The following is a 25,599-nucleotide window of genomic DNA, read 5'->3' as shown; positions in this document are numbered from 1 at the left end:
CTTTCTGCTTTGCCCCCTCCTTCCCCTCTCCTGCTAGCATTTATCTCCCTGCATGGTTTTGGCAGCGATGTGCTTTTCCCAGCATTTAGCCAGGAGAGGGAGAGAGGAGGGGAGAGGTAGAGAAAAGGAGGCCTTTTCAAGCGAGGAATGACGGACGCTTTATTAAAAGAGGCAGGGCCTTTTGAGAGGCTGGCCCCTTCAGGCTCCCCCCACCCCATGTGTCTGGCCCCATTGTCACTGGGCGGTGGCAGCAACCCCCCCACCGGGCGCTTTGTCACTGTAAGTCACCTCACAGACTCGCACCGAAAAAAACACACCCATTCGCCACAGTAACTCTGCACTATTCTGGTATCGCCTGGTCGGTGGAAAAAAAAAAATGATTGTCTGGCTGTCACTAAACATACAGGAGACACGGAGATGGGCGTGACGTGTGTGGAAGAAGGGACAGGAGAAAGGAGGGATAAAGTAGGGGTGACACAGACTGTTGGGGTGCAACAAATGTGAAAGGTGGAGAGGATAGATGGGGTGGACAGCAGAACAGAGAGAGTGATGGAAGGTAGAAGAAGGGCAAAAAAAGATGGAAATGAATGAGGAAAAAATAGGAAAAAGCAAGTGAGGCAAAGATGGAAAACTCAAGTTCGAGAAAACGGGGAGAAAAAGTAGCCACGAAGGAGGATGTAAAGGCTGGAAACCAATACGGAGAGTGTGAGGTACTCATTTGTTGTCGGCTGTGTGTGAAATGTGTGTCTTTAGATACAGGCAGCATTCCTCCAGAGATAAACCCCTGGGCCCCCATCCCCTCAGCCCCCACCCTCCCCAGTCTCTCCTCCCACCATGCCTACTCAAGTGTGCACGTCTGGGCGTGTGTGTGTATGTGTGTGTGTTGGTGTTTACGTTGGATGGGGGTCTACGTGCCCTGTGCCGAAGCACTTGCAGGGGGGCAACAGAAAAGACAGCTGTGTGTTTGAGAGAAACAGAAAACATAAGAAAGAGAGAGTGGAGGGCCAACAGGCATGCCAGTCAAGACCATCACTTTTGGAGTGAGTACCACAAACTGTTCTCTGTCTCACCTTCCTCTTGTTACACTCTGACTGCCTCTCTTGTCCTGTCACTCTCTCTGCCTCCTTGTATTATATCCGACTGTACTCTCTTATAATATCACTTTCTGTTTTTTTTTAAATGTTTTGTTCCGTTATAAAATCCGCGGTTTCATTTTCTCGCATATAATGCACCTGCCACCGCTCCCTGTCTGTACCCTTTTACATCAGTTATGTGCCGGTGCCTTTTCTCACCGCACTTTGCTCCGAGTTTTAAATCAATTTCTCTCGTATTTACTGTGTCGCTGATACATGAATATTGATGTATTGGTATAAACTCTTTGTCCATCGGGGTTTAGCTCATTTATTCAGAACATGCCTCTTCCTCTGTTTGCTCTCTGTTTGCTAAGTGCCATTCTTGTTCTCCATCCGTCCGCCTTAGCTGTTTTGGAGTCTTCTCCCTGGCCCGGCTTTTGCTCCTTCCTGTGTCCTGAAAATGGCCTTGTTTCGTTAAGACAAAATTAGACAGACAAAGGAAAAGAGTGAAGTTTGGTTCTGTTTATTGAAATGTTGATTGGCCATTTTTGGATTAACCTCCTATGACTCTAATCAAAGCTGTGTTAAAACCACAGACTATTTTTGATCAAACTATTTTGACACAGAGTCCCATAGCAACGTGGGAGTGAGCTTGGTTGCTTGGGAGTATCTTTGCGAGCTGTGATGAATGTGCATCCAAGATTAGTGTAAGTGCGTATATGTGTGGGTGGGTATCGTGTTCTGTTTTCCTCCTTAAGCTTGTTTTTGACTTTTGCACCCCTGTTTGATGTTCAGATTGTATCATGTCCACCGGGATTAGCTGTGGTAAGTAAATTAGAGGTCAGCAAACTGATCAGCGGGTCAGCTAATGAGAGGCTTTTGTTCTGGCTTAAAGCTGAAAACGATGGACTGCTTAATGTAGTGACCCTGCACAGGTCAAAAGCACCACAGGGCACACGCCCGCTAGGCCATAGTGTTTATATATTTATTTATGTCTACCAGAGTTTACCTGGTGAGAGATAAGAAGTAGTTTTAGTCTAGATGATGCAACCTGCAGAAATTGTGTTTTATAGTCGATCTGTCTGAGGATGAGCTACACTCAATTTCACAGTGCTGTCAGCGGAGTTTAGGCGCCTCAGAAGTCTGTGTCGTCTGTAACATTTTCAGTTCATGCATTATATTACTTAGCTCCGACCAAATAGTTGAAAAGAAAATAGCTGACAGGAAAAATGTGGGTAAAAAGCAGCCTTCAGCATTCAGGTCCTATTTAAAATAAAGTAAAATTTACTTCTTGAGTAAAAGTGCCTTAAAAGTTCCTGTACTCATGTGAAACAACCCCTTTCAGAGTGTTTTATTACTGCTGATTTAACATACGCACGCATAGGCAGCATTTAATGTTACAGCTTGTCACACTGGTGCTACTTTTCTGTGCAGTGTTAATTTAATATATAGCTAAACTTATTTTACAAAAGTTATCACATGTTTTGTAGGAAAAACACGAAAAAATTTATGTAGTGGATTTCTTAACACACATTCGTGCAGCACTTGGGTGATTGCACTTAGTTACTTTCCACTGCTGCACAAAAAAACAGTTTTCTGCTGTTTTCAGATGGTGCAATACTGAAGAATTATTCTATTTACAGCACCCATGTTCCATGAGTTGTATAAAGTGCAAATGTAAATTTTTGTACTGTTAGATTTTCTATGGATTTAAGATCAGTCCGATACCAGCAAGGACAATGCATTCATTCTTATTATTATATATTCTCTCTGTCCCCCAGATGGTTCCATATTCTAAATAAATACTGTGGAGCGACTGTGCACTAAAGCACAGGATGTTTACCATATCTTGATCCTATCCACCAGGTTCCAAACCCTATCTTCACCCTATGGCTTTCACCCTCTTTGTCATCCCCACAAAAGATCACAATAACCATGAAAATAATAACCATGACAATCTCATCTACAAGCGCAGAAGCTGCAGCAGGGCCAAACATAAAGGGACGATCAATGAGTGCGGCGGGGCCAAACAGTGGGCCGTGGGGTGGGGGAGGCTGGGAGTGTGAGAAAGTAAACAGTAAAAATGGGACAATACGCTTCAACACATACGGGGGAATAGAAGCAGGCAGACAGGCAGATTTACATGCAGACTGTGTTGAAGTGGGGAAATGTAACAGCTTCATCTCAGCGCCCTGCTCACTCACTTCCTGGAGATGTGTCAGAACGGAGCAGTCCCACAGCTCTTAGTCTGGCCGGCTTTACACTTACTACACCTCTATAGCCGGAAACGACCCGCTGCCCACTCAGGATCTTCAAGTAGCCTTAGAGATGAAGGCAGAGATGGAGAGCGGGAAAAAAACGGACAGGGAGAGAAAATCAATTTCTAGAACAAATGCAAGTCAGCAGAAAGGGGGTGATGAAATAGCTGTTTAAGCACTCTGCAAGAATTTCCATAGTCACTCTCCAGTGTCCCCCTGAAATGTACAGAAACTACGCGATCACAATGTTGGTTTAAATACATCCAGATATTAAACAAATATGAGACATTTCCCAGAGTTTAATGAGTTGACACGATTTATGTTGTTTAAAGTTCAGGAAATTATTGCAAGTAAAGCAGTACTTGTTTTACTTGAGACGCTGAACATACATAGGCACCGTGTTTTCACCTTTCTGCTTGGTGCACAAATAGCTGTGGTGGCACCTAAAATATTTATGATTTGCACCTGGTGCTGTGTCTGCAAATTCACGTGTTTGTATGCCTTTCTGTGTGTGTTTGTGTGTGAGAGAGAGAAGGAGAGCGAGTGGGAACACGTCTCTGTGTTTTGACTTATTTGTTAATTTTAACAGAGTTGCTGAGATTTGCTGAAGCAGATAATGGTTCTATAGCCTAGAAAGATCACTCTAATCGCTGGCAGAGAGTTTTCTACAGACGTTCAGTGGAGGAGTATTTGTCTTAATTGTACTGGGCAAATATTCTCGGAAAATACATTTTTGTCCAGACCAACTTGTCTAGATTGTTACAAAGAAGGAGGGTCTTCAAACGAGTGGCTCCTGAGATCATTTCGAAAGGGTTTAAAGGAATTCTAAATAAAATTATGTTCTGTAAACTTCCGTAAACTAGATTCTGCCTTAGCTTTCTACCAATTTTCTCTTTCTGTGTAAGATTGGCCTTAACCTGTGATGACACATGGTCAGAAAAAGAAAAAGGCACGCAATTAAATTAGTTAGAAACTGTGAGCCACTGTCTTTCACAAGATTCACTTGGCAACACAATGGCAGAAACGGTTTAATGCTCAGCTTCCAAGACATAATTTCTTATCATGTTAACAAAAGCACGTCACCTGCTACCAAGGTGCATGGAGGAGGAAAGGGAATTGTAGAAAGGTCAAGACTCAAGACGCCCTTGCAGTATGAGGAGCGACTTTATTAGACCGAAATCGCTTTGACTAACGGCGAAACTGCAAAAGAGGTTCTTCTGATTACAAATCCATGACAGTGATGCGGCATACAGCCCCTGCAAAAATACAGAAAAGGATCAGTTTACGGAAAGATTTTTTGCAGATGGAGACGTTTTCTCAAATCCTGATCTTCACAGACACAAGCAGAGTTTTAAGACGGTGAGAGTCTGCTGTTTATTCTCTTACACCCCAGCCTTCCCACCCATGCCTCACATTTTTTATTTCTCCTCCTCAAACGCACACGTTTGGTCTGATCCCATTCAGAATCGCCTCAGAAGCACACTCGATCGATTGCGAAATCAAATCATCAACGTAAAATAGAGAGTCCTCTAAAGGGTTGTCGTGGTTGGGACGTTGATCTCTGGCATGCGGACGCACACACACACACACACATATGTGCACATTGAGTTTTTGAACACTGCAGTCCACCAGCGAGGCGGTGATGTCATCTTGTCTGCTGCAGCACCAGCAGAGGAGGCAGGCGAGGGGGGTGGGGGGGTGGGGGGGAGGTAGACATGTAAGAAGCAAAGAGAGAGTGAAAGCAACAGGAAAGAAAAACTGAGATAAGGAGAGGGGAGTTTAGGGGAGAGAGGGTTTTCTGTGATGAGAATCATTTTACTTGGTAATTTTGAGCTTCATTATCAGAAGCCTTGCACCGTCTCAGCCTGAGGACAGTTTCATGCACTTTGCACGACAGCGTGTGTTGATGCTGCTCATGTTAATTACGGAGCTTCTGAGCAGGTTATTGTCCGTTTCTTTTTGCTCTAAACAGTGTGATTAATGTGCCTGCTCATTTCTGCGCAGCCCCCAAAGCCCAAAGCTTGTCCACTCTCTTTGGGAATAATCAGAGAGAATCTATTCATCTGAATCCAATCCAGCAAAATATAGCGGGGGAATTTCCACCTAACATTTTTAGACTTATCCGTCTGGGTGTGCTGCATGTGCTCTGTGTACTGTACCTGTTTATGTCTTAGTTAGGGGTTGGGTGTGGTTCTTCAGCATCCTTATCTCACCACAGCACACTCTCGCTTCTTGACGTAAGCAGATAATCACAGAAACATGCTGACACACATATGAGAGTGCAGGTCTGACGACTGGGAAGGTCTCACCACGAGATGATGTAACCAGCAACATTTGTCTTTCCCCTGGTTTCGATATGAGTCTCGCTTCTCTTGTAAACTTCACTTGGCTGGTTTAGGGCGGCGGCAGGATCCGGGGAGACGGGGGGGCCACAGCCAGGGTCACCGCGGTGTTACCGAGCTACCATTTGCCGTGAAACCATCTATATTGTGTGAGATTGTGGGTCCCTGCATCAGCTGTGTTTACCCCTACATTCATGAAAGGATTTTTCGTGCGTCACCATGGCAGAGCGTGCAAATTTCTCATGCAACACAGTCTGGACTGTGCTGTTTAATTTGTGCCCTTCCTGATTTTTATATATTTAGCTAATAAATACACATGCACAGTAAAAAAAAAAAAAAAAACATTATTAAAGCTCTAGTATGTTTGATCTGTTCAGTTCCAGCATGGTGCATCCCAGTATGGTGCTCTCATGACTCTGGTGACAGGTGTGTGTCTGTGTCTTGTTGCACTGGGGTCAGTTTGTTGTTCTGCAGCTGTTTAGAGTGACAACGCTTGTGGCTTTTCTTCGTCTTCAAAGTGAAAGTGAATGAGAAAGTCTGGGACTAACTCAGTAGGAGAATGGTTTACCAAGGCAGCCTGGCAACTGTGAGTACTAAGAAATCGTCAGCTAGACACTGAGCCGACCAATCTAGAAACCCTACCTCAAAACATTCATAAATGTTTTTTATTATTATTTCTTACTGCACCTGAATTTAAATGTTCTCTTTTCGTGTGTGGGAATGTCTCATTAGTATGCCAACGTGTGTGTGTGTGTGTGTGTGTGTGTGACTCAGAGGCTTTCTACTGCAGAGTGGGATTCCTCTCTAAGCTAAAAACAAAAACAATGACTCAGAAACAAATGACTCCACGAGTGCTCGGGGTTTACACACAGCATGCTGCATACTGTATGAGATTCTCATTACGATGAAGCGAAAACTTTGCCACTGTATGAATCTCATCGTTATACCCAATGTGAGGAACCAGGTCTGTCAGATGTTGTGTTGTTGTCGCCACAGTCAGCTGGGTGCAGCTTTTCCTTCTAGAGTTTTGTGTTTTTCGTTCCTTTTCTTCAAGTGACCTCTCTCTTTGCACTGCGCTGTGCCACTGGTGTCATGCTGGGGGTGTGTGTGGTGTCGTTTGTTGCTATGCCTCTACTTCAGGCATGTGGGCCCTTTCTCTTTTTTAAACAGGCCTACTCCTTCTCTGTCAAAAGAGGACCAACTATCCTGTCACGACGATAGTCAGCACAGCTTAAAGCACTACGTTATGAACCCACAGCATCATTTGGCGTTGGCTTTATCCGACAAATGAGTTTATTATCTGCACTTGTGTGAGAACAAAAAAACAATCAAGGGCTTTTTAGTTTCCTTGACATCATGTTGAGATGTCTGGTTAGATGATGTAGGGTGGGGATGGGCACGGCGAGAGGGGAGATTATGTAAATGAAATGAAAAGGTACGGGTTTGCCGCAGTCGACTTTCTCCCTGTGGTTCTCCCTCGGTCGCTCCTGCTTCTTCTCTTTCTCCTCTCCTCTCCTCTCCTCTCCTCTCCCCTCGCTCTCCCCCCGTGCCGCATGAGTGATCCTGTTTCAGCAGCAGCCCTGCCCGCCTGGGAGAGGAATGAAGCTCTCAGACAGAAACAAAACACAGACAAAAACACTAGCCATGTGCCGGCCCGTGAGCCAGGACCTAACCAAAGAATGGCCTCTTTCTATTTCCTCTCTCTCTCGTTCTCTGTCTCCTTTCTCCATTTGCCGTCGTCTCTTTCTCGCTTGTCCATTTACAACATATACAGATTGTCGGTTATCAAACTTGCCTTATCGTCAGAGTAGCATGTATGGGAAGATTTCTACTATTAGTCTCCTTACTTGCTCACCACATCTTCTAAGGTGTAGAGGTAGATTTTCAAACTGCACTGTCCTGCACTGCCTTCCAAGGGAGGAGTGAAATGAGAGGAAAACTGATGGACAACTGTCATTTTCGTATCACTTTCTTTACAAAATTATTAACCAAACTCTATCTCCCTCTCCATTTTCCTTCTCTATTCTTCTACTTTATGTGTCTCTCACGTTCTCTTTTACCCTTTATCCCCACTTTTCCCCCAATTTGTTACACTTGCAGGCAGATGCTGGCAACAGTTTTCTACGAGCGGCCCGGTCTGGCAACTTGGACAAGGCCTTGGAGCATATCAAAAATGGCATTGACATAAATACAGCCAATCAGGTGAGAGTGCAAATTCCCTAGATTGAATTGCCTGACTGGCGAGCGCATCTGACTCTGAGAGAGTGATTTTTATTTATGCTGCATGTGCTATTCTTGGCTTTTGTTAGGTTATTTTGATGATCTGCAAAGCTCATCTGGAAGTGTATTGCGGTATAGTGCATAGCAAGAACTGAAACAGAAATATTGTGAGTATTTATGAGTGCTCATGTGCCCACAATGGGCTCCTGCCAGGATTTTAGTCTTCTGTTCCACTGTCTGCTTTCTAACTGATTAAATGAAATTTCAGATGGTGGGTGGACTGCTCATTTCCGATTCAAATAAAGAATAGCAATGTGTAACTGGCAACGTCTGAATCATTTAGGTGACAACAAAGAATGATTTGTAATTTTTAGTCTAGTCTAGCCCTGATCATATCTGCACACAAACTGATGTAAGTTTATCCAAGAGTTTAGGAGGAGTATTGAATACATACTGTACATTGATCCATTTGAATCAAATACATACACGTTATGTACTGCTCAAACTCTGTTCATATGTGCCACTTTATTCCTATTTTGAATGTGCATGATGTATTATTTGTCTATTTGTCTGCTGATGCATTCAGTTACAGTATGCACTGTAACTGTATGTGCATGCTCAGTTAGACTGTTAATCAGTGGCTGAAGGTGACAGGTAGAGTTTACATGGTCTCCAGAGAAGGTAATAAATGGGGCAGGGGGCTTCTCTTCACCCCATCTCTTCCATCCTGCCTCCTTTATTCTGACAGCTGTTCCTCGAGTGTCCAGGAAGAGGCAGCGTTAACTGCTGCCCTCAGGCTACTGAAACTTGGCCAAAACCTGCATGTGTGTGTGAGAGATTCCTCTGGCCTCATTAATCTAACTTAGTCATGGTTTTCTTTCCATTCACTTACGCTGTCCTCAACATTTTGTAATTATTGCTGTTATTGCTTCTGTCAGGATTTCAATGCGGCCTATTCACAGGCCCCATAAGAGACCCCAAATTATGAGTTATTTGTGTAAAGTGACTCTGCATAATTCCCGTTAGTGGCAAAAATTCCTTCACAATGATGAAGGGAGACACAACATGGATTGAAAATATAATTATATGTCCTGTAGCACAGACTCCGTGACTTGCTAGATGAATCTTTCTGAATGACACAATTTTATTTATTTCTGTTGATATTGATTATGAAATTGTCTAATTTTACTGTTTGGTGTTAATTGTACTTGAGCTAACATACATAATTTATGCAGTTTGCAGTTTTGCACTAGAGGCTCATACATGTGCAATTTCTATAGAACATTTTTCATTTATAGAAAAAAAAAAGGTCTACTTCATGTGTGGTTTTCAGTCCTGATGGTTGCAAGATTTTGTAATAATTAAAACAGCTGCACTGTTATCCCATTGATTCACATTCTTACATGTATTACCAACACAGGTCTCTGGTGAATAGCTGCAGTAGCATTACATAATCTTTACATAATCGTTTAGTTTATATAAAGATGCAGAGTTGTAGATTGTTAGTTAAACCACCGTGGTGAGAGTATTGTGTTCAGGTTGTGTGACTGACTGACAGTATGTTGTGTCAGTACGGTGGGAGTTTGGCCAGGTGGAGGCTTGACTGTGGCAGCTGTGTCTTTGTTTCCTTGTCTAAGTGGATACCTCTGCCATGGCTCACTCACCAGCACGCTGCCTCACTCCTGCCCTCCCCTTACCGTGTTTTCTCCCCCCCCCCTCTGTCCCACTCTATCTAACAGATCCTCTGCTACCCTCTCCCCTCCTGTTTATGTACTGTTTTCTAACTTTTTGTTTCTTGCTTTTTCCTACTCCATCGCCTCCCTCCCTTACCCCCCTCTCTCCTGTGTCTTCAGTAGAGTGATGGTGTGCTGTGGTCTCCCCACTCAGAGGAATAATATCAGTGGTGTGGGAAAGGTCCAACCTCACATGTCCTGTGCGGCTGAAGGAAGGCTGTGTGAGGTCAGACCTATCCCACACGGCTCGTATTCTTCCCAGCCACGAGACCTGCTGCCTGCCATCCCCCTCCCGTCCTCCTCCTCTCATCATCATTAATCGAATGACAAATTTCTCATCCTGATTTTCATCCCTGTAGACATTGTTTTTTGCTAATGACCACTCTGATTGTGAGAGTACCGCATGCATGGTGTCCAGTGTAAGTATTTGCCTGCTATGGTTTGGGGTGCTTCTGTCTCTGTGTTAACAAACCAGTTGTTTCAGTTGGCATGGCCTTTATGTGTTTGCGTACATGCTGTATTATTTGTCTCAAATCAGGGCAAATTGTTGTGTGCGTAGGACCCATCAGTATGAGGTCTGCTCTTCTCTCTCACTCAGAATGGGCTCAATGGGCTGCATCTGGCCTCAAAAGAAGGCCATGTCAAGATGGTGCTGGAGCTACTCCACAATGGAATCGTACTGGAGACCACCACAAAGGTAGAATGTCCTGCAAAAACAAAAACAAGTCCTAACTCAATTGTAAATGCTCAAAAATCACATCACCTCCAAAGAAATGCCTTATGAAGATGAAGAGCCAAGGTCTCACTTCCTTCGGTGGCTGCAGGAACTGGTCAAGAAATAGTCTATAACTACAACTTATGTTACGTAATATATTATTTAGTAAGATAGTTAGATGTTTAAACTATATATACTTTATGCTAAGCTAAGCTAGCTGGCTTCCAGCTCTACTGGAGCTTCGTATTTGGCATACAAACACAAGGCATGATGACTCATCCGTAGTTCCCTAAATGTTAAACAGTTCCTCAGTTAACATGATTCTCAAAGAATTTGAGCACGTAAGGTTTGTAAAGGGCTGGGTATGAAATCTCATATTATCAACCTGAATGTTTTCAAAAGAATCAAAACCTGTGTGCTATTGAAATCTGGAATATAATACTTTTTTACTTTTTTTGATTCAATTCAAAATGTTGATTCAGTATTAAATTGCACTTTGAATATGCATGGATTTCACCTATCATGGTTAGTTTAGCTAGTAGTGCCTAGTGACTCTGTCCTGTTGTCCTATATGCATCTGTGTTTAAACAGAAAGGGAACACAGCCCTGCACATTGCTGCCCTGGCAGGGCAGGAGCAGGTGGTCACAGAGCTGGTTAACTACGGGGCCAATGTCAACGCTCAGTCCCAGGTGAGACTCCAAAGCTGCTCTCACAGTGTTGATCAGAGGACACACTGAAGCTGCTCTTTAGTTCTTACTCTGTAGACTTTACTGTGAAATCGTAGTAACTATTGCAAATTCCATCTGTTAACACATGTCTCTGTTCCAATATTTCTGTGCGTTGGTGTTAATTCTCTGTGTACATCCTTGCGTGTGCATCTGTGACTGTCTTCCTCTTGCTGTGTTTGTGTCTCCTCTGCTGCTGCTGCTGTGTGTGTGTGTGTGTATGTGTCTGTTGTATGTCTTCCTGAGACAGAAGGGTTTCACTCCACTCTACATGGCTGCACAAGAAAACCATCTAGAGGTTGTGAAGTTTCTTCTGGAGAACGGAGCCAATCAGAGCATTCCAACTGAGGTACCAAAGAACTGGGAGAAGTTTAATCTCCCAAATTCCTCAATCCCATCCTTGCAGATCCACTCTCGCTGTGTTTCCATTCTGTTTTGTTCACATAAGCCTCTCTCCTTAAGTCTCTTGCACTTTCTCTCCACACGTCAACCTCTCTCCTAACTGTCTCCGCTGTGCTGCAGGATGGATTCACTCCACTCGCTGTGGCTCTTCAGCAGGGACATGAAAATGTTGTAGCCCTGCTCATCAACTATGGCACCAAGGGAAAGGTCCGTCTGCCTGCGCTGCACATTGCAGCACGCAATGACGATACACGCACAGCCGCGGTGCTTTTGCAGAACGACCCCAACCCTGATGTACTCAGCAAGGTTTGTGGACGTGTTTGGTGTCTTTGTCTGGTTTATCTTTGTGTTTCTAAAATGCAGAGTTAATGAGAGTGGCCCGTACTCACACTGACGTGTCCCCGCAGACTGGATTCACACCCCTCCACATTGCTGCACACTATGAAAACTTGAACGTAGCACAACTGCTGCTCAATAGAGGAGCCAATGTCAACTTCACCCCAAAGGTAAAGAACAATTAATGGCAATAGAAGGTCACTTGCCTTTGCTTTATATGCTCTTTGTCTAACCCCATGTGTGTCTCTGTGAAGAATGGCATCACTCCTCTGCACATTGCATCCAGACGGGGAAACGTGATTATGGTTCGACTCCTGCTGGACAGAGGGGCGCAGATTGATGCCAAGACCAAGGTTCAACAGACAGATATCCTACCATTTCCAAAGCTCTTTTTTTCACTTTGCATCTTTATTCCTTTATGATTTAATGCATGTTTAACTCAATCACTAAAAACTGTTTCCCTCCAGGATGAGCTGACTCCTCTCCACTGTGCAGCCAGAAATGGTCATGTCAGAATTATAGAAATCCTGCTGGACCATGGAGCGCCTATCCAAGCAAAGACCAAGGTAAACCACCTATAACTGAAGGTTGAAGTTGTGATTCATCAGCTTTTTGCTCTGATTGTTTTCACTGCAAGACAATCTGCCTCTTGTTTTGTAAGGAATGAGAGAGTCGACGCGTTTTCTTTGTTTTGCAGAATGGCTTGTCTCCAATCCACATGGCAGCGCAGGGGGACCACATGGACTGCGTCAAGCAACTTCTGCAGTACAACGCAGAGATTGACGACATCACAATGGACCACCTTACCCCTCTGCATGTGGCAGCACATTGCGGCCACCACCGCATGGCCAAAACACTGCTGGACAAAGGGGCCAAACCCAACTCTCGGGCTCTGGTTAGTGACAAACACACAGTTACATGACACTGACCACTTTAGACGAGGTAAAGTTTCTTTTTACTTTTGTGTTGACATTAGTTGTTCCTGTTCTTTTACAGAATGGTTTTACTCCTTTGCACATTGCTTGCAAAAAGAACCACTTGCGTGTGATGGATCTTCTGCTCAAACACTCAGCATCATTAGAGGCTGTGACTGAGGTAATGGATTCAAATAACTGATAATCACTGAGCTACATTAGTGTTAAAAGTAAATGCTACTAAATGGATTTAGATGTCTTAATAGAACTTTAATGCAGGCAGCATTAATATACTTTTCCTGCCATGACAAGCAAAAATATAATCTCTAAAAAAAAGTGCTCCATAAATCTGCAAGGTGTTTTATAATTCTTCTATTTCTGTTCTCCTTTTGAACAGTCTGGCCTGACCCCTTTGCATGTGGCATCATTTATGGGTCACCTCAACATTGTAAAAATCCTGCTGCAGAAAGGAGCTTCACCCAGCGCCTCCAATGTGGTGAGTACCCCAGTGAAATTTCAAATCCAACTCCTAAAGTATTGTTATTCAGTCTTAACTGTCCACGGTTTGCCCGTTTGTCCGTGTATAGAAAGTGGAGACTCCTCTCCATATGGCATCTCGGGCAGGACACTTTGAAGTGGCAGAGTTTTTATTGCAGAATTCATCACCAGTGGATGCGAAGGCCAAGGTACAGATATTACACACAAAAGAAATGTACTTAAACCCTTAGTTTGTTATGTGATTCCTGATTCCAGACAGAGGAAACTTTTGTATAAACACATCTGACTCCCATTTTGTCTGGTAATTGAGTACAAGCTGAAGGGAGAGAAATTAATTCATGAGTTACTGTGGAAATGTTTCAGTCAGGAGTTTCAAAGAGTGTATTACATGTTCGTTTCATAATTACTCCTCCTACCTGCTCAGGATGACCAAACACCTCTGCATTGCGCCTCTCGCATGGGTCACAAGGAGCTAGTGAAGCTTCTCCTGGAGCACAAGGCCAATCCCAACTCCACCACCACGGCAGGACACACACCTCTGCACATTGCTGCCCGGGAAGGTCATGTACAAACTGTACGCATTCTCCTGGACATGGAGGCTCAGCAGACCAAGATGACCAAGGTAAAGTCTGCCCACTGAAACTTCTGCTGTAAGATTTAGCTGTTCTGAAGGTGAAGTCCAAACAGTTGCTTTACCAGCCTAATGTTGTATCCACTTCCCTGTCGGTGCCTCTGTAGAAAGGCTTCACTCCACTCCACGTGGCCTCCAAGTACGGCAAGGTGGATGTAGCAGAGTTGTTGCTGGAGAGAGGAGCTAACCCGAATGCTGCTGGAAAGGTGAGAGAAACATGTGAAAAGATTAATAAAGCCTTGTTTGATCGAGCACGGTCCAATGGACTTTTGATGCTGTTTTTACAGAATGGCCTGACTCCGCTGCACGTTGCCGTACATCACAACAACCTGGATGTAGTTAACTTACTTGTCAGCAAGGGAGGGTCACCACATAGTGCTGCCAGGGTAAATAAAAAAGAGATGCACTCAAGTCCAGACATACTGTAATTCAAGCTGAATGACTTTTTCACATATTCTTCAAACCATATTTCACGTCTGCTCTCCAGAACGGCTACACCGCCCTCCATATAGCGTCTAAGCAGAACCAGGTGGAGGTGGCTAACAGCCTGCTGCAGTACGGAGCCTCGGCCAATGCTGAGTCACTGCAGGGAGTCACACCTCTCCACCTGGCCTCGCAGGAAGGAAGGCCCGACATGGTCTCCCTGCTCATTTCCAAACAGGCCAACGTCAACCTCGGCAACAAGGCAAGAGCAGATGATTAAAGAATGAAAGCAGTCTAAAATAAAATCAGTCTGCAACTCGGACTTGATTTATTTTGCGTTTGAAGTATTTAATTTTCTGACTCTCGCATCCAGAGCGGATTAACCCCCCTCCACCTGGTGGCACAGGAGGGACACGTTGGCATCGCTGATATCTTGGTGAAGCAAGGAGCTTCGGTCTATGCTGCCACACGGGTGAGATCTCTTCACATCATCTTCCTACGGAGAGAAATACAAGAAGATTGAACATTAATGTTAAGAGAACTTCACCTTGAACTGTTGCAGGGTTATCAAAGCCTTGCCACTTTGGAAACTACTTTTGCCAGGCATAGCAGATAGTGTCTTAGTGCTGGAGCATAAATAGCCTGATGAACTCATTGCAGTTATGTTGTCAACAAAGCACGGCTGACCATTCAGATCCCTCAGACCTCTGTGGCATAATTAAGTCTTTTATTAATGACTAAAATTGTGTTTTTAACCTTGTGCAAACTTGTGAAACACTGAACCCCATATAAGACTAAATCTACATAATGTATTCAAATTACAGCAGAAGGTCATTAAGACGCTGACGTTGTGTTTACTGTAAGAGTTTTCTCTGTTTTCTCTGCTGTCAGATGGGTTACACCCCTCTCCATGTAGCGTGTCACTATGGCAACATCAAGATGGTGAAGTTCCTCCTGCAGCAGCAGGCCAACGTCAACAGCAAAACGAGGGTGAGTGCCTCACCCTGGTCCTGAGTAAAACTACAGCTAGAAACCAGCCAACCGGCGTGCGTGAGTTATAGAGCTACAGTATAATGTGTCTGTAAATACAGTTACAGACCATTACACAGGTCACGATGGTGGCAGGGTCCCCCACCGCCTAACACGTTATATAATAACCAGGTGGGATAAATATATATGATGTGGACATGGCTATTATATATATATATATATATAGTACAAGATAAAGTTTTTGTGTAAATGTGAGCAGGATAGTAGATATGTTTATGTAGTAGTAGTAGTATTTACAGTGAGGTGTAAATATTGTAAGTATTTGTGCAATGAGATAAAAAAAATAGACGAATAATAGTAACACTTTTATTCACAAGTTCCCAGACCTTTAGTTAACACTCAAATGATTTATTTTCTCTTTTCCTCTTGCAGCTTGGCTACACTCCTCTGCACCAGGCAGCCCAGCAGGGACACACAGACATTGTTACACTGCTGCTGAAGCACGGTGCCCAGCCCAACGAGACCACTACAGTGAGTATGAATGTACCTTCTCTTCCCCGTCCTCTCTCACGAAGTTTGATCATCCGAGATCTGATCAATCTCCCGCTCTATCTTCCCGTTAGCATGGTACTTCAGCCCTGGCCATCGCTAAGAGGTTGGGCTACATCTCTGTCATTGACGTCCTGAAGCTCGTCACTGAGGAGACCGTTTCCATGGTGAGAAGTTTAGAAACGCCCCTGTGGACACAGCACTGAGGCCAAGTTCAGTCCTAACAGTTTAAGACCTTCTCTCTTGCTCTCAGATGTGTAATTGGTTGTTTTGTTTTCTCCCGGGCCCTGCAGACGATGACAGAGAAACATCGCATGAGTTTCCCAGAAACAGTGGATGAGATACTGGACGTGTCTGAGGATGAAGGTAGATGAAGATTAATATAATGACTTAAGACAGGAAACAATGTGTGTAATTACTGAACAGGCCAAATACATTTCCCTTTTTTTCCAACTCGTTTTTTCCCTTTTGCCCCTGTTTTTTAGGAATTGCACAGCTTACATTAGGTATGAATGTCTCTTTCTTTGTTTGTGCGGCATTCATAGGTTGTCGTGAACAGTGTGTGGCTCCATTTCAAGCTCACTCCATCCTTGTCTCCCTGCCTCTCTACCTCTCTCTCGTTCTCTCTGTAGTGGTGCACACTGTGATGGTGGCTCTGGTTTCTCATTGGCATGCACCCATGACACCCATGTCTGTAACCTCTATGAGTCCCTTCGATAACACCCTCCCCCTCTAATTCTCCAGGTCTCTTTTTCCCTCCATGCGATGATAAAAGTGTTATTTTTTTTCGGTCCCAGTCAAAACGTCGATCCATTATTACTAATATCAAATCAAATTTAGTAAATCGCAGTAAATTGTTTTGATAAAAGTGAAGTTTTAGCTCAAAGTGGAGAGGTGTTGTCTTTGTGAAGGAATTGTGTGTCTACAGTTGTGGCCAGATTTTAATCTGAACCACGCCATTTTTCCATAACGTCAACTGTGTTGGCTGGAAGATTGATGGGTCAGGAATTGTAGGGAAACGATGGCTTAAAATGAGCAGTACGTCATATAACTATGATCTGAATGGAGCCACTTGTAGTGATAAACACACAGGGTAATGACAACTGAATCTGCAGTTATGCCCAGACGTATGACTTTCAACAAATAAGTTTTGTTTTGCAGACACCTTTTTAATTCACACTCATCGTTCACCTAATGCTTCCATGTCAACAGGCAGCTGTTGTGTCAGTGGAAAAAATGTTGAACATTCAACCGAATGCTATCTTTGGGTGCATAATTAAAAGACAGTTTGCCTTGTCAAATTAAAAGTGATGATATGTGAGTTCACATTTCACAGCTCGTTTCTGCTGCCCCCAAGTGGCCAAAAACAACAACATGCAGCTTTAACTTTCAATGCCTGAGTCTACAACACAGCTGAGAATAGTGATATGATGTCTTGATATTTTTAGTCCCGTGATTATTCAACCAACAGATTTGTCTGTGTGTCTCTAAATATAGAAAGTAGCTGAGTCTTAAAGACACGTTTCATATCCGGAACGGTCTTAGATATGGCGACGCTTTGCCTACACAACACATGCACATATACGCACTATACAGACTATACAGGACATGAGTCGACTCATATGAACCTGTGGGAAATGCACACAGAGTCGTAGCGTAATGACACCTACGTCATCTCTCTGGCTCTGGACCTCATGCAGACACCCACTCACTCAAGCTGTGCTGATACAGCCGCAAATTCACACACACAGGGAAGACTCCTTTTCGCTGCCTGTTTTGGGTGGTAAGTAACCAAAAGCCTCCTCGGCTCACGTCCAGACATGCTGTTCGCTCAGAGGAGGGTAGAGAATCAGTCATGTTGTGGTGGAATCATGCTTTCTCTCCGTGTTTCGTATTTGTGTATTTTTGCTCAAATGTTTTCACACATTGCTCTCCGAAGCAGATGATGTCAAAAACATGCACTTCAATAACTGTTTATCCACTAGACGACAAGTTTTTTGGAATGAGATTATGCTGATGCATGCTCTCTTCACAGCTGCACTGTGCATATCTGTACTGTCTCTAACTGAGCTTTTATGGGTTTTTGCTGTCCACTCTATATTTGTGAGGTGTCCTCCTTTCCTTCGATGCAGAGGTTCTGAATCAGAAGTGTTGCACTCAGCAGCCTGAGACTACACCTGATTACAGTGACCTGGTGTAATGTTCATTGCTCGTAGCCTATTAAGTGTTTCTAGCATTATGTGGATGCATTTATTTCTTCCACCACTGACTTGCAGTATAGAGGTCAGTGTAAAGAACGTTGTTACTAATGTCTCATTTCACCTGTCTAAATAACAGAGTCATCACCAAAATCCTGGGCTATCATGTTGTCCCCCACATGTAACCAATACTTAACCATCTTATTCTTTTCTTTTTCTCTTTCTCTTGTGCTGTTTCACCAACCTGACCACGTCTGTTCGCTCTCTTTGGCATGTTGTTCTCTGAAGGAGAGGAGCTCTTGGGGACAGAAGGGGCCAGGTACATGAAGATGGATGACATGAAAGACCATGATGACGATTTCCTCTCCCCCAAGAAATCACTGGAGTACGAGAGAGGGCTGGGCACAGCGTAAGGGGGGCAGGGCGGGGACGTAGGGGAGAGAGCCAAGCTGGTAGCCATAAGCTAATAGGTGGATGGATAGAAGGGGGTGCACCATAGACACTCACTGAGAGGAGATGAGATGTAAATAAATGCCTGACTTGTTTCTTTTTTGTTTTGTTTTCAGAAATTACTCGCCGGCCATTCCCAGGATCCCTCGTGTCTCTCCGGAGACGGTCATCCTGAAAGAACACGAAATAGAACAGGTACCGTGCAGAGCAGTATGAATGATACTGCAAACTGACAAGCAGATATGACTTTGAATCCCTAGTATTAATTAAATTCCCAAAACAGCACAACACAATTAAATGAGAACCCCTGAGAACCCGCTTTTAATGGTGTATCAGCTCAGTATCTGCTGTAAAATTAGCACCACAGGTATAATCTTTCATCGCAGCCCTGTCCATGTCCTCTCTGTTAAACACATGATAGTGTAAGTAATACATTTTCGGGTTATTTAGAGCAGTATTTTAAACTCTGTTCTTTCCAGAATGTCACAGTTTGTCTTTCTGTCTGTTGTAGCAACACACTCCACTTCCTCTCCCCAAAGAATATGATGAGGACTCGCTGATTCCCAGCAGCCCAGCAACCGAGACGTCGGACAATGTCAGCCCGGTCGCCAGTCCCATACACACAGGGTCAGCAAGGCGCTCACAAAATAGCACTTTTTATTTACCTTAGTTTAAATCACTGATCAAGGAAGCTAATTTGTCACAACTGTCCAATGACAGGTTCCTGGTCAGTTTTATGGTGGATGCTCGGGGCGGCTCAATGCGAGGCAGCAGGCATAATGGTCTGCGTGTCATCATACCTCCGCGGACGTGTGCGGCACCCACCCGGATTACCTGCCGCCTGGTGAAGCCGCAGAAGCTGACCAGCCCCCCTCCTCTCGTGGAGGGAGAGGGGCTGGCCAGCAGGATCATTTCCCTGGGTCCAGCTGGCATGCAGTTCCTGGGGTGAGTCAGCTTTTCCTAAGAAAATCAGTGAACTTGTGTCTTAAAATCATAAGTTCCAACAGGGTCAACTGTAGAATAGCTTGCATATTAATAAAAACGATGCCCATATTTACTGAATATGTACTCGTGCAATTTCCTGCAGACCAGTGATTGTGGAGATCCCTCACTTTGCTGCTCTGGGTCATGGTGACCGAGAGCTTGTAATTCTGAGGAGCGAGAACGGCTCAGTGTGGAAAGAACACCGCAATCGCTACGGTGACGAGGTGCTGGAGACAATCCTCAACGGGATGGATGAGGGTAAGAGTTTACTGGTGGATCTCAGAATGACACGGGTGACATAATTCCTTCAGAAATGTAACCACTCCTTCTCTCACCAGATTTGGAAAGTCAAGAGGAGCTCGGGAAGAAGCGAATCCGCCGCATCATCTCTACCGACTTCCCGCTTTACTTTGCTGTGGTGTCACGGGTCCAACAAGAAAGTGACCTGATTGGTCCAGAGGGAGGTTCACTGACAAGTAAACTGGTGCCGATGGTCCAGGCCTCGTTTCCTGAGACGGCAGTCACCAAACGAGTCCGCCTGGGGCTGCAGGTGAGATGGGACAATGAGGAGAAGGAAGGAGAGGAGAGACAGAATCGTTAATGCCTGAAAAGAATAAAAAAGCATGCTGGATGTACTTTGTGGAATGACCTGACCATATCAGCGCTTGTGCCAAGTTTCCTAATTTAGTTTTCTCTTGTTTGTATATTTTTCTTTTCACATCTTTAGAGGACCTTTTTTGGCTTTTATTTCACATGTTGCATGCACTTGGCACCTTTATATAAATGTGGACTGCTCATTTAGTGCTGATATGTTATTGTTTGTTTTTATTCTTTATCACTAATGTATTTATGTCAATGGTAATGCCTGGTACTTACAAAAGAATAGTCATCTTTAGTCATCCTCTGCATTCTTGGTGTAGCCAAGAAAGATTGTGTGAGTTTAAATGCATTTTCCAACGTCTAAAATGTGTTAAAAGGAACTCTTTTTATAAATGTTTGGCTTCACAAAAAGCAGTAACAGCAGATCTTCAAACCCAAACAAATCACTTGTTTGTTTCAGCTTTTGGGCTACTTTCTGCTTCATTAAGCTTTCTCATGCACCAAAGACAAGAGAAATTATTTTTAGGGCACATTATCCAGATGAGTTATACAGTAAATTTTTATGAGGACATATCTGTGAGGACGCTGTGATGTGGGCTGTTCTCAGTACATCATTTCAAATCATAATCTGTTCTTTACGCGAACATCCCGTCACTATTTAGCCCTCACTGTCTAATGTCCTGCCCCAACTTCACATTATCAAATCGAGGAGTTTTATTATACACATTTCACTTGATTGTTAACTGTAATAATAAAATCTGTATTTTTTTTTATATATATGGTTAAACTGCAGATTACTCTCTAAAAGCAAAAATCCAGTCATTAATTTTCGGCACAGTGGTACTTCATTTATACCAGTGTCAGTTTCCAATAACTTCCAACATCTATTAATGTCTTTAAACAAAAAGTACATTAAGTCTTTTCTTTCTTCTCGTTTCTTTGCAGTGTTGACATATTTGTTTTACATTTTCTCAGATTTGCTCCCTTTGATCAGAGTTTCTTTTGCATGTAATTGTATTTAAAGTTAAATCCACACACTGTTTGCTGTTTGTTTTGCAGCATGCCCTCTCTGCCTTTTTTTATGTTCTCATTTCTAACAAAGTTTTAAAAAATATATTTCAAAATATTTTATGAATATGTAGATCGGTAGCTTATAGGTTTTTACTTTTACAAATGTTAACTTGTCATGCCATAATATGTTTCATTAAACCAAAATGAAAAGTACAGTATGAATGGACCTTCTGCTGCACAGCCATCCTTCATATGGACGCATATAACGACATATGAATGAATTTATGAGAAACTGACGTGCTGTAACCTCTAAGCTGAAAATAGTGAATGGAACTGAATTTAAGTAAAATAGCAATTGTCATAATATTTCCTGATACAGATTTATTTCATTATATTTAGAAACAGATCTATTTAACATAAATGTTGTAGCCGTAGTCATGAGTGGCCTTGTGAAAAGCCGCAGTGCCTTTTCTTTGATATCTCTCTGTGTTAATGATTGTAAAAGCTTCTTGTTAACACGCATTGTTACATTAAACAATAAAACATGAGTTATAAAGTCATACAACCGATTTGTGTTCCTATTGTCTTTCCGAATGTATTGTGAGTTATTTTATTCACTGCGGCCTTCTCTCTCTCTTTTCTTCATCTTTTAATTTTTCCCGATTCGGTGTCATCCTCTTTTTTTATCCTTATTTCCTTTTCCATTTCACCATCATTCACCAACCATTATCTCCTTCCACCTGCTATCGTCTTATCCCAATATCATTTTTAAATTTCCATTGCCTCATGTTGCTTCCCTATTTTTTTTTACCACATCATCAAACTCGCCCCTCTGTTACGTACTCCGTCTCTGCATCATTTGCTATCAACCACAGGCTCAGCCAGTCCCAGATGAGCTGGTTGCAAAGCTGCTGGGCAACCAAGCAAACTTTAGCCCTGTGGTCACCGTGGAGCCGCGGCGACGCAAGTTTCACCGACCCATTGGGCTACGTATACCTCTGCCCCCGTCTTGGAGGGATAGCCCCAGAGACTCTGGGGAGGGCGACACCACCAGTCTGCGTCTGCTCTGCTCTGTCATAGGTACAGCATGCCTTAAGTAGGAGTAATGTTTGTGGGGGCAAGTAGTTGTGTGTCTTTATGTCAATAGGAGAAACACTGCCCTCACAAGAGTTCTTCTCAGTTTGTCCTTTCTCATCCCGTCTGATTTCCAGGTGGTACAGCCCCAGCCCAGTGGGAAGACATTACAGGCACTACCAAGCTCGCTTATGCTAATGAGTGCGCCAGTTTCACGACCAATGTCTCTGCACGGTGGGTATAGTCTGCAACAATAAATTAACTATTATACCATAATTCTTTGCCATCTTGAACCATTCAAGCAAGCAGCTCGATTGTGATTTTAGATTTACGTGTAACACTGTGATCACTCGTGATTGTTTCATCGCAGATTCTGGCTCGCAGACTGTCCTCGGACAGCCGAGGCTGTCTCCTTTGCCAACCTGCTGTACAAAGAGCTGTCAGCTGTACCCTACATGGCCAAGTTTGTGGTGTTTGCAAAGATGAACGAGCTGCGCGAGGGCCGTCTGCGGTGCTACTGCATGACCGACGACAAGATGGACAAAACCCTGGAGCAACACGAGAACTTCACAGAGGTGGCTCGCAGCAGAGACATAGAGGTCAGTTCAGAGACTGAGGGCAGTATTTCTACACCTAAGACTCATTACTTGTGGTTTTACCATGTCGCACATTTCTGCTTTGGCTAATGCCTCCGTCACGTCTTGCAGGTGATGGAGGGAATGCCGCTTCACCTGGAATGTTCAGGGAATCTTGTGCCAGTGAGGAAGGCCACCCAGCAGCCGCGCTGCTTTAGCTTCCAGGCCTTCAGGGATAACCGACTTCCTGTCTCTGTTAAGGTGTCAACTTTTGGCTTTCTCTACATTCTTTGTTGCTGACTGTTACCCCATCAGTTCCACATTATTCGTGTCTGTATTGTCACTGGTTTCCCTGTGTCTGGCGTCTCTAAGGTGAGGGACAGCAGTAAAGAGCCCACTGGATTTTTGTCTTTCCTGCGCAAGACTACCAAGTATGAGGACAGCCAGCATGTTCTCTGCAACCTCAACATCACCATGCCTCCATGTATTAAGGTAAGACTCACGCTGTTTGCTTTTAGCAAGACATTTGAGTCATTTTCTCAGAAATGCCTGACTCCAGTTGTGCTTGCTTGTCACTGACAGATTATTGGGAGTGAAGACCGAAGGCGAACTCTGACCCCGCTGGCTTTAAGAGAAAGATACAGCGCCCTGAACGAGCCTGCTATGGGTATGCTTATTTTCTTGCTTTTAATCAGCTGATAAAATAAGACACAATATGACTTTTTGTCCACCATACCACTTCAGCTGCAGCATATACAGAATTCACGAGCACCTCGACTTCATATTTGCCAAACTCAGGTGTTAAAGCCTGTGGTCTGATCTCTGCAGCATCGATGAGTGCCATGGAAAGAACAGAGCTGAAGATGGCTGTGATAGCAGAGCAGCTGGGACTGAGCTGGGCCGGTGAGTGGAGAGCAAGAACACACTGAATCTGTTTTCGTGTGCGGTAAACCGTCCATGTTTATCTTATGTCTGACAAGCTTGCCTAGCACGCTGCTGATTAGACAAAGTTGCAACGTGGTGCCGCGCCAATTAAACTAATTATTTTCTGCTTCCCTGCCAAGAGCTGCTGCTATTTTACCGAGAGAATTTCCCTGCGCTTTTAGATTGAGAAACTGTGAAGCAGTGAAGCATCTCAATAACAACACTGTATATGCTAAAGGAATGACTCATCCGCCAAGTAATGTAAATATTACCATTGCTTATTTGATCTTCTCGCCCTCATTTTCTAAACAGAGTTGGCTCGCGAGCTTCAGCTCAGTGTAGATGACATCAATAAGATCCGTGTGGAGAATCCAAACTCGCTGCTGGAGCAGAGCTCTGCTTTGCTTAACCTGTGGGCCACTCGCGAGGGCAAGAGGGCCAAGAGTGAGTAAATGAGATCTGAGCTGGCTGTGAATTCCTCTAATCTCCTCACATTCCTTGAGTTTCTGCTTCTTTAATCTACCTGCGTCTCTTCCTCATGCCTCCTCGTTGCAGTGGAGAGCCTGTACACAGCTCTGAAGAGTATCGACCGTATGGACATCATCAACATGTTGGAGGGCCAGCCGCCTCAGCCTGTGAGACAAGGGTCCCGTGATATGAGCAGACGTCGGAACAATGAAAGAGACCACCTCTCCCCTGGTATGACTAATGGTAAGCTCCCTCCCCAGATCCCACAATGCAGCCCCTTCCCACTGTGCCTTTTGCCTTGATCCCAACTTTCCAAGGAACATACATCCTCTTTCCCTAAAACCCCGTGATGGCGAAGTGACGGTTGCTCCCTCTGAATTCTCTTTGTTGTCTCCATGTCTTTCTCATTTATTCCCCATGATGCTCTTGTGTATGAAAGCTACCACAAACCTTTGCAGGATTGTAACTCAGCAACATGCGGAGGGACTCAGGACACTCCTACTGTACTACAACCTCTGTAGAGCCTTTGGTTACACATTTAACACTGTATATATTCACTGCTATAGAGGGTAACGCGGTAAAATACAAAGAAAACTATGACCAAATGGTGAACGTTGGAGGTCAGTGGTTTAGACCGTATTTCACTGGCGTACTGGTTATTCGACACAGACATAAATAAACAATCCCATCACGAATAGCTATAATTTATCAGTGTTTATATTGTTTGTTAGATGGTTAAGATGGGCCAAATAAACCTGTTAGTTAGGATATAGTGTTCAACAGTATTTTAATGCGCCATCTAAAGTTTAAATGGACTTTAGCATGATGTTTTGTCAACAAAACACTTTGTCATACATGATCAGTCCACATAGATCATAAGTATAGCCTAGTATATCTGGTCTTCTTACCAGTAACTGTCAGTCCTCAGACTTTTACTCCTTTTCCTCATGGTTTCCTTCACACATGCATACCCTACATCTTATTGATTCCATTTTCACCTCTGGACTGGTGTGCGTTATCTCCCTTCTTCCTGGACTGGCTTCTCTTCTCTGTATCCAGTGCAGATGATGAGTGAGTCGGACAGGCGACAGGTCCTCCCCGTGAAAACTGGAGCAATAATCACAGATGTAACAATGCATTCGGATGTGACCATGACGGTCAAAGGGTGAAAAAGGGGGACGTTCAGATCACAGCTGCAGTGAATCTGATCCCCGTTGTATCTGTCTCTGTCTATCTGTCCGGCTACCTGCCTCCCAAAAGCCGTTCCTGCTTTGACTTGGTGGTGTCAAATACCTGGATATTGTGTCTTCTGCTTATTTTACAGTTAGCACAGATTTCAAGAAGTTTATGACTCAGTGATTATCTCTTAAAGACACACCAAACACCTAACGCCAAGCCTGACGTTTTGGCCAAAAACGAAACAAGTTAGTAGTGAATTACAAATAAATAAAACTCTCAACGAAAGGAAAAATAAATCTATAAATGCTCCAAGAAATACTCACAAA

At 43.8% G+C, this 25,599-nt stretch overlaps 1 protein-coding gene across 1 annotated transcript in view; it reads left to right on the top strand.

The window, feature by feature from the left end:
- Window positions 1-868: 868 nt before the first annotated feature.
- Window positions 869-25,599, top strand: part of ank1a (ankyrin 1, erythrocytic a) — a 35,230-nt gene continuing 10,499 nt past the window's right edge. Inside the window, 37 exon segments of the mRNA XM_084551047.1 lie at window positions 869-1,040; window positions 7,774-7,875; window positions 10,225-10,323; window positions 10,933-11,031; window positions 11,318-11,416; window positions 11,590-11,775; window positions 11,877-11,975; window positions 12,060-12,158; window positions 12,273-12,371; window positions 12,503-12,700; window positions 12,802-12,900; window positions 13,117-13,215; window positions 13,307-13,405; window positions 13,642-13,839; window positions 13,956-14,054; window positions 14,136-14,234; window positions 14,336-14,533; window positions 14,645-14,743; window positions 15,163-15,261; window positions 15,694-15,792; window positions 15,885-15,977; window positions 16,104-16,176; window positions 18,297-18,417; window positions 18,575-18,653; window positions 18,970-19,085; window positions 19,179-19,403; window positions 19,546-19,700; window positions 19,781-19,992; window positions 21,929-22,133; window positions 22,265-22,361; window positions 22,498-22,726; window positions 22,835-22,963; window positions 23,075-23,194; window positions 23,285-23,369; window positions 23,531-23,605; window positions 23,939-24,070; window positions 24,182-24,337. Coding sequence (XP_084407173.1) covers window positions 1,014-1,040; window positions 7,774-7,875; window positions 10,225-10,323; window positions 10,933-11,031; window positions 11,318-11,416; window positions 11,590-11,775; window positions 11,877-11,975; window positions 12,060-12,158; window positions 12,273-12,371; window positions 12,503-12,700; window positions 12,802-12,900; window positions 13,117-13,215; window positions 13,307-13,405; window positions 13,642-13,839; window positions 13,956-14,054; window positions 14,136-14,234; window positions 14,336-14,533; window positions 14,645-14,743; window positions 15,163-15,261; window positions 15,694-15,792; window positions 15,885-15,977; window positions 16,104-16,176; window positions 18,297-18,417; window positions 18,575-18,653; window positions 18,970-19,085; window positions 19,179-19,403; window positions 19,546-19,700; window positions 19,781-19,992; window positions 21,929-22,133; window positions 22,265-22,361; window positions 22,498-22,726; window positions 22,835-22,963; window positions 23,075-23,194; window positions 23,285-23,369; window positions 23,531-23,605; window positions 23,939-24,070; window positions 24,182-24,337 — 4,597 coding nt within the window. The 5' untranslated portion in view covers window positions 869-1,013.

Source organism: Chelon labrosus (genome assembly GCF_963514085.1).
Source record: "Chelon labrosus genome assembly, chromosome: 9".
Lineage (NCBI taxonomy): Eukaryota > Metazoa > Chordata > Actinopteri > Mugiliformes > Mugilidae > Chelon > Chelon labrosus.
The sequence above is the reverse complement of the archived record's forward strand: the minus strand, read 5'-3'. Positions and strand labels throughout refer to the sequence as shown.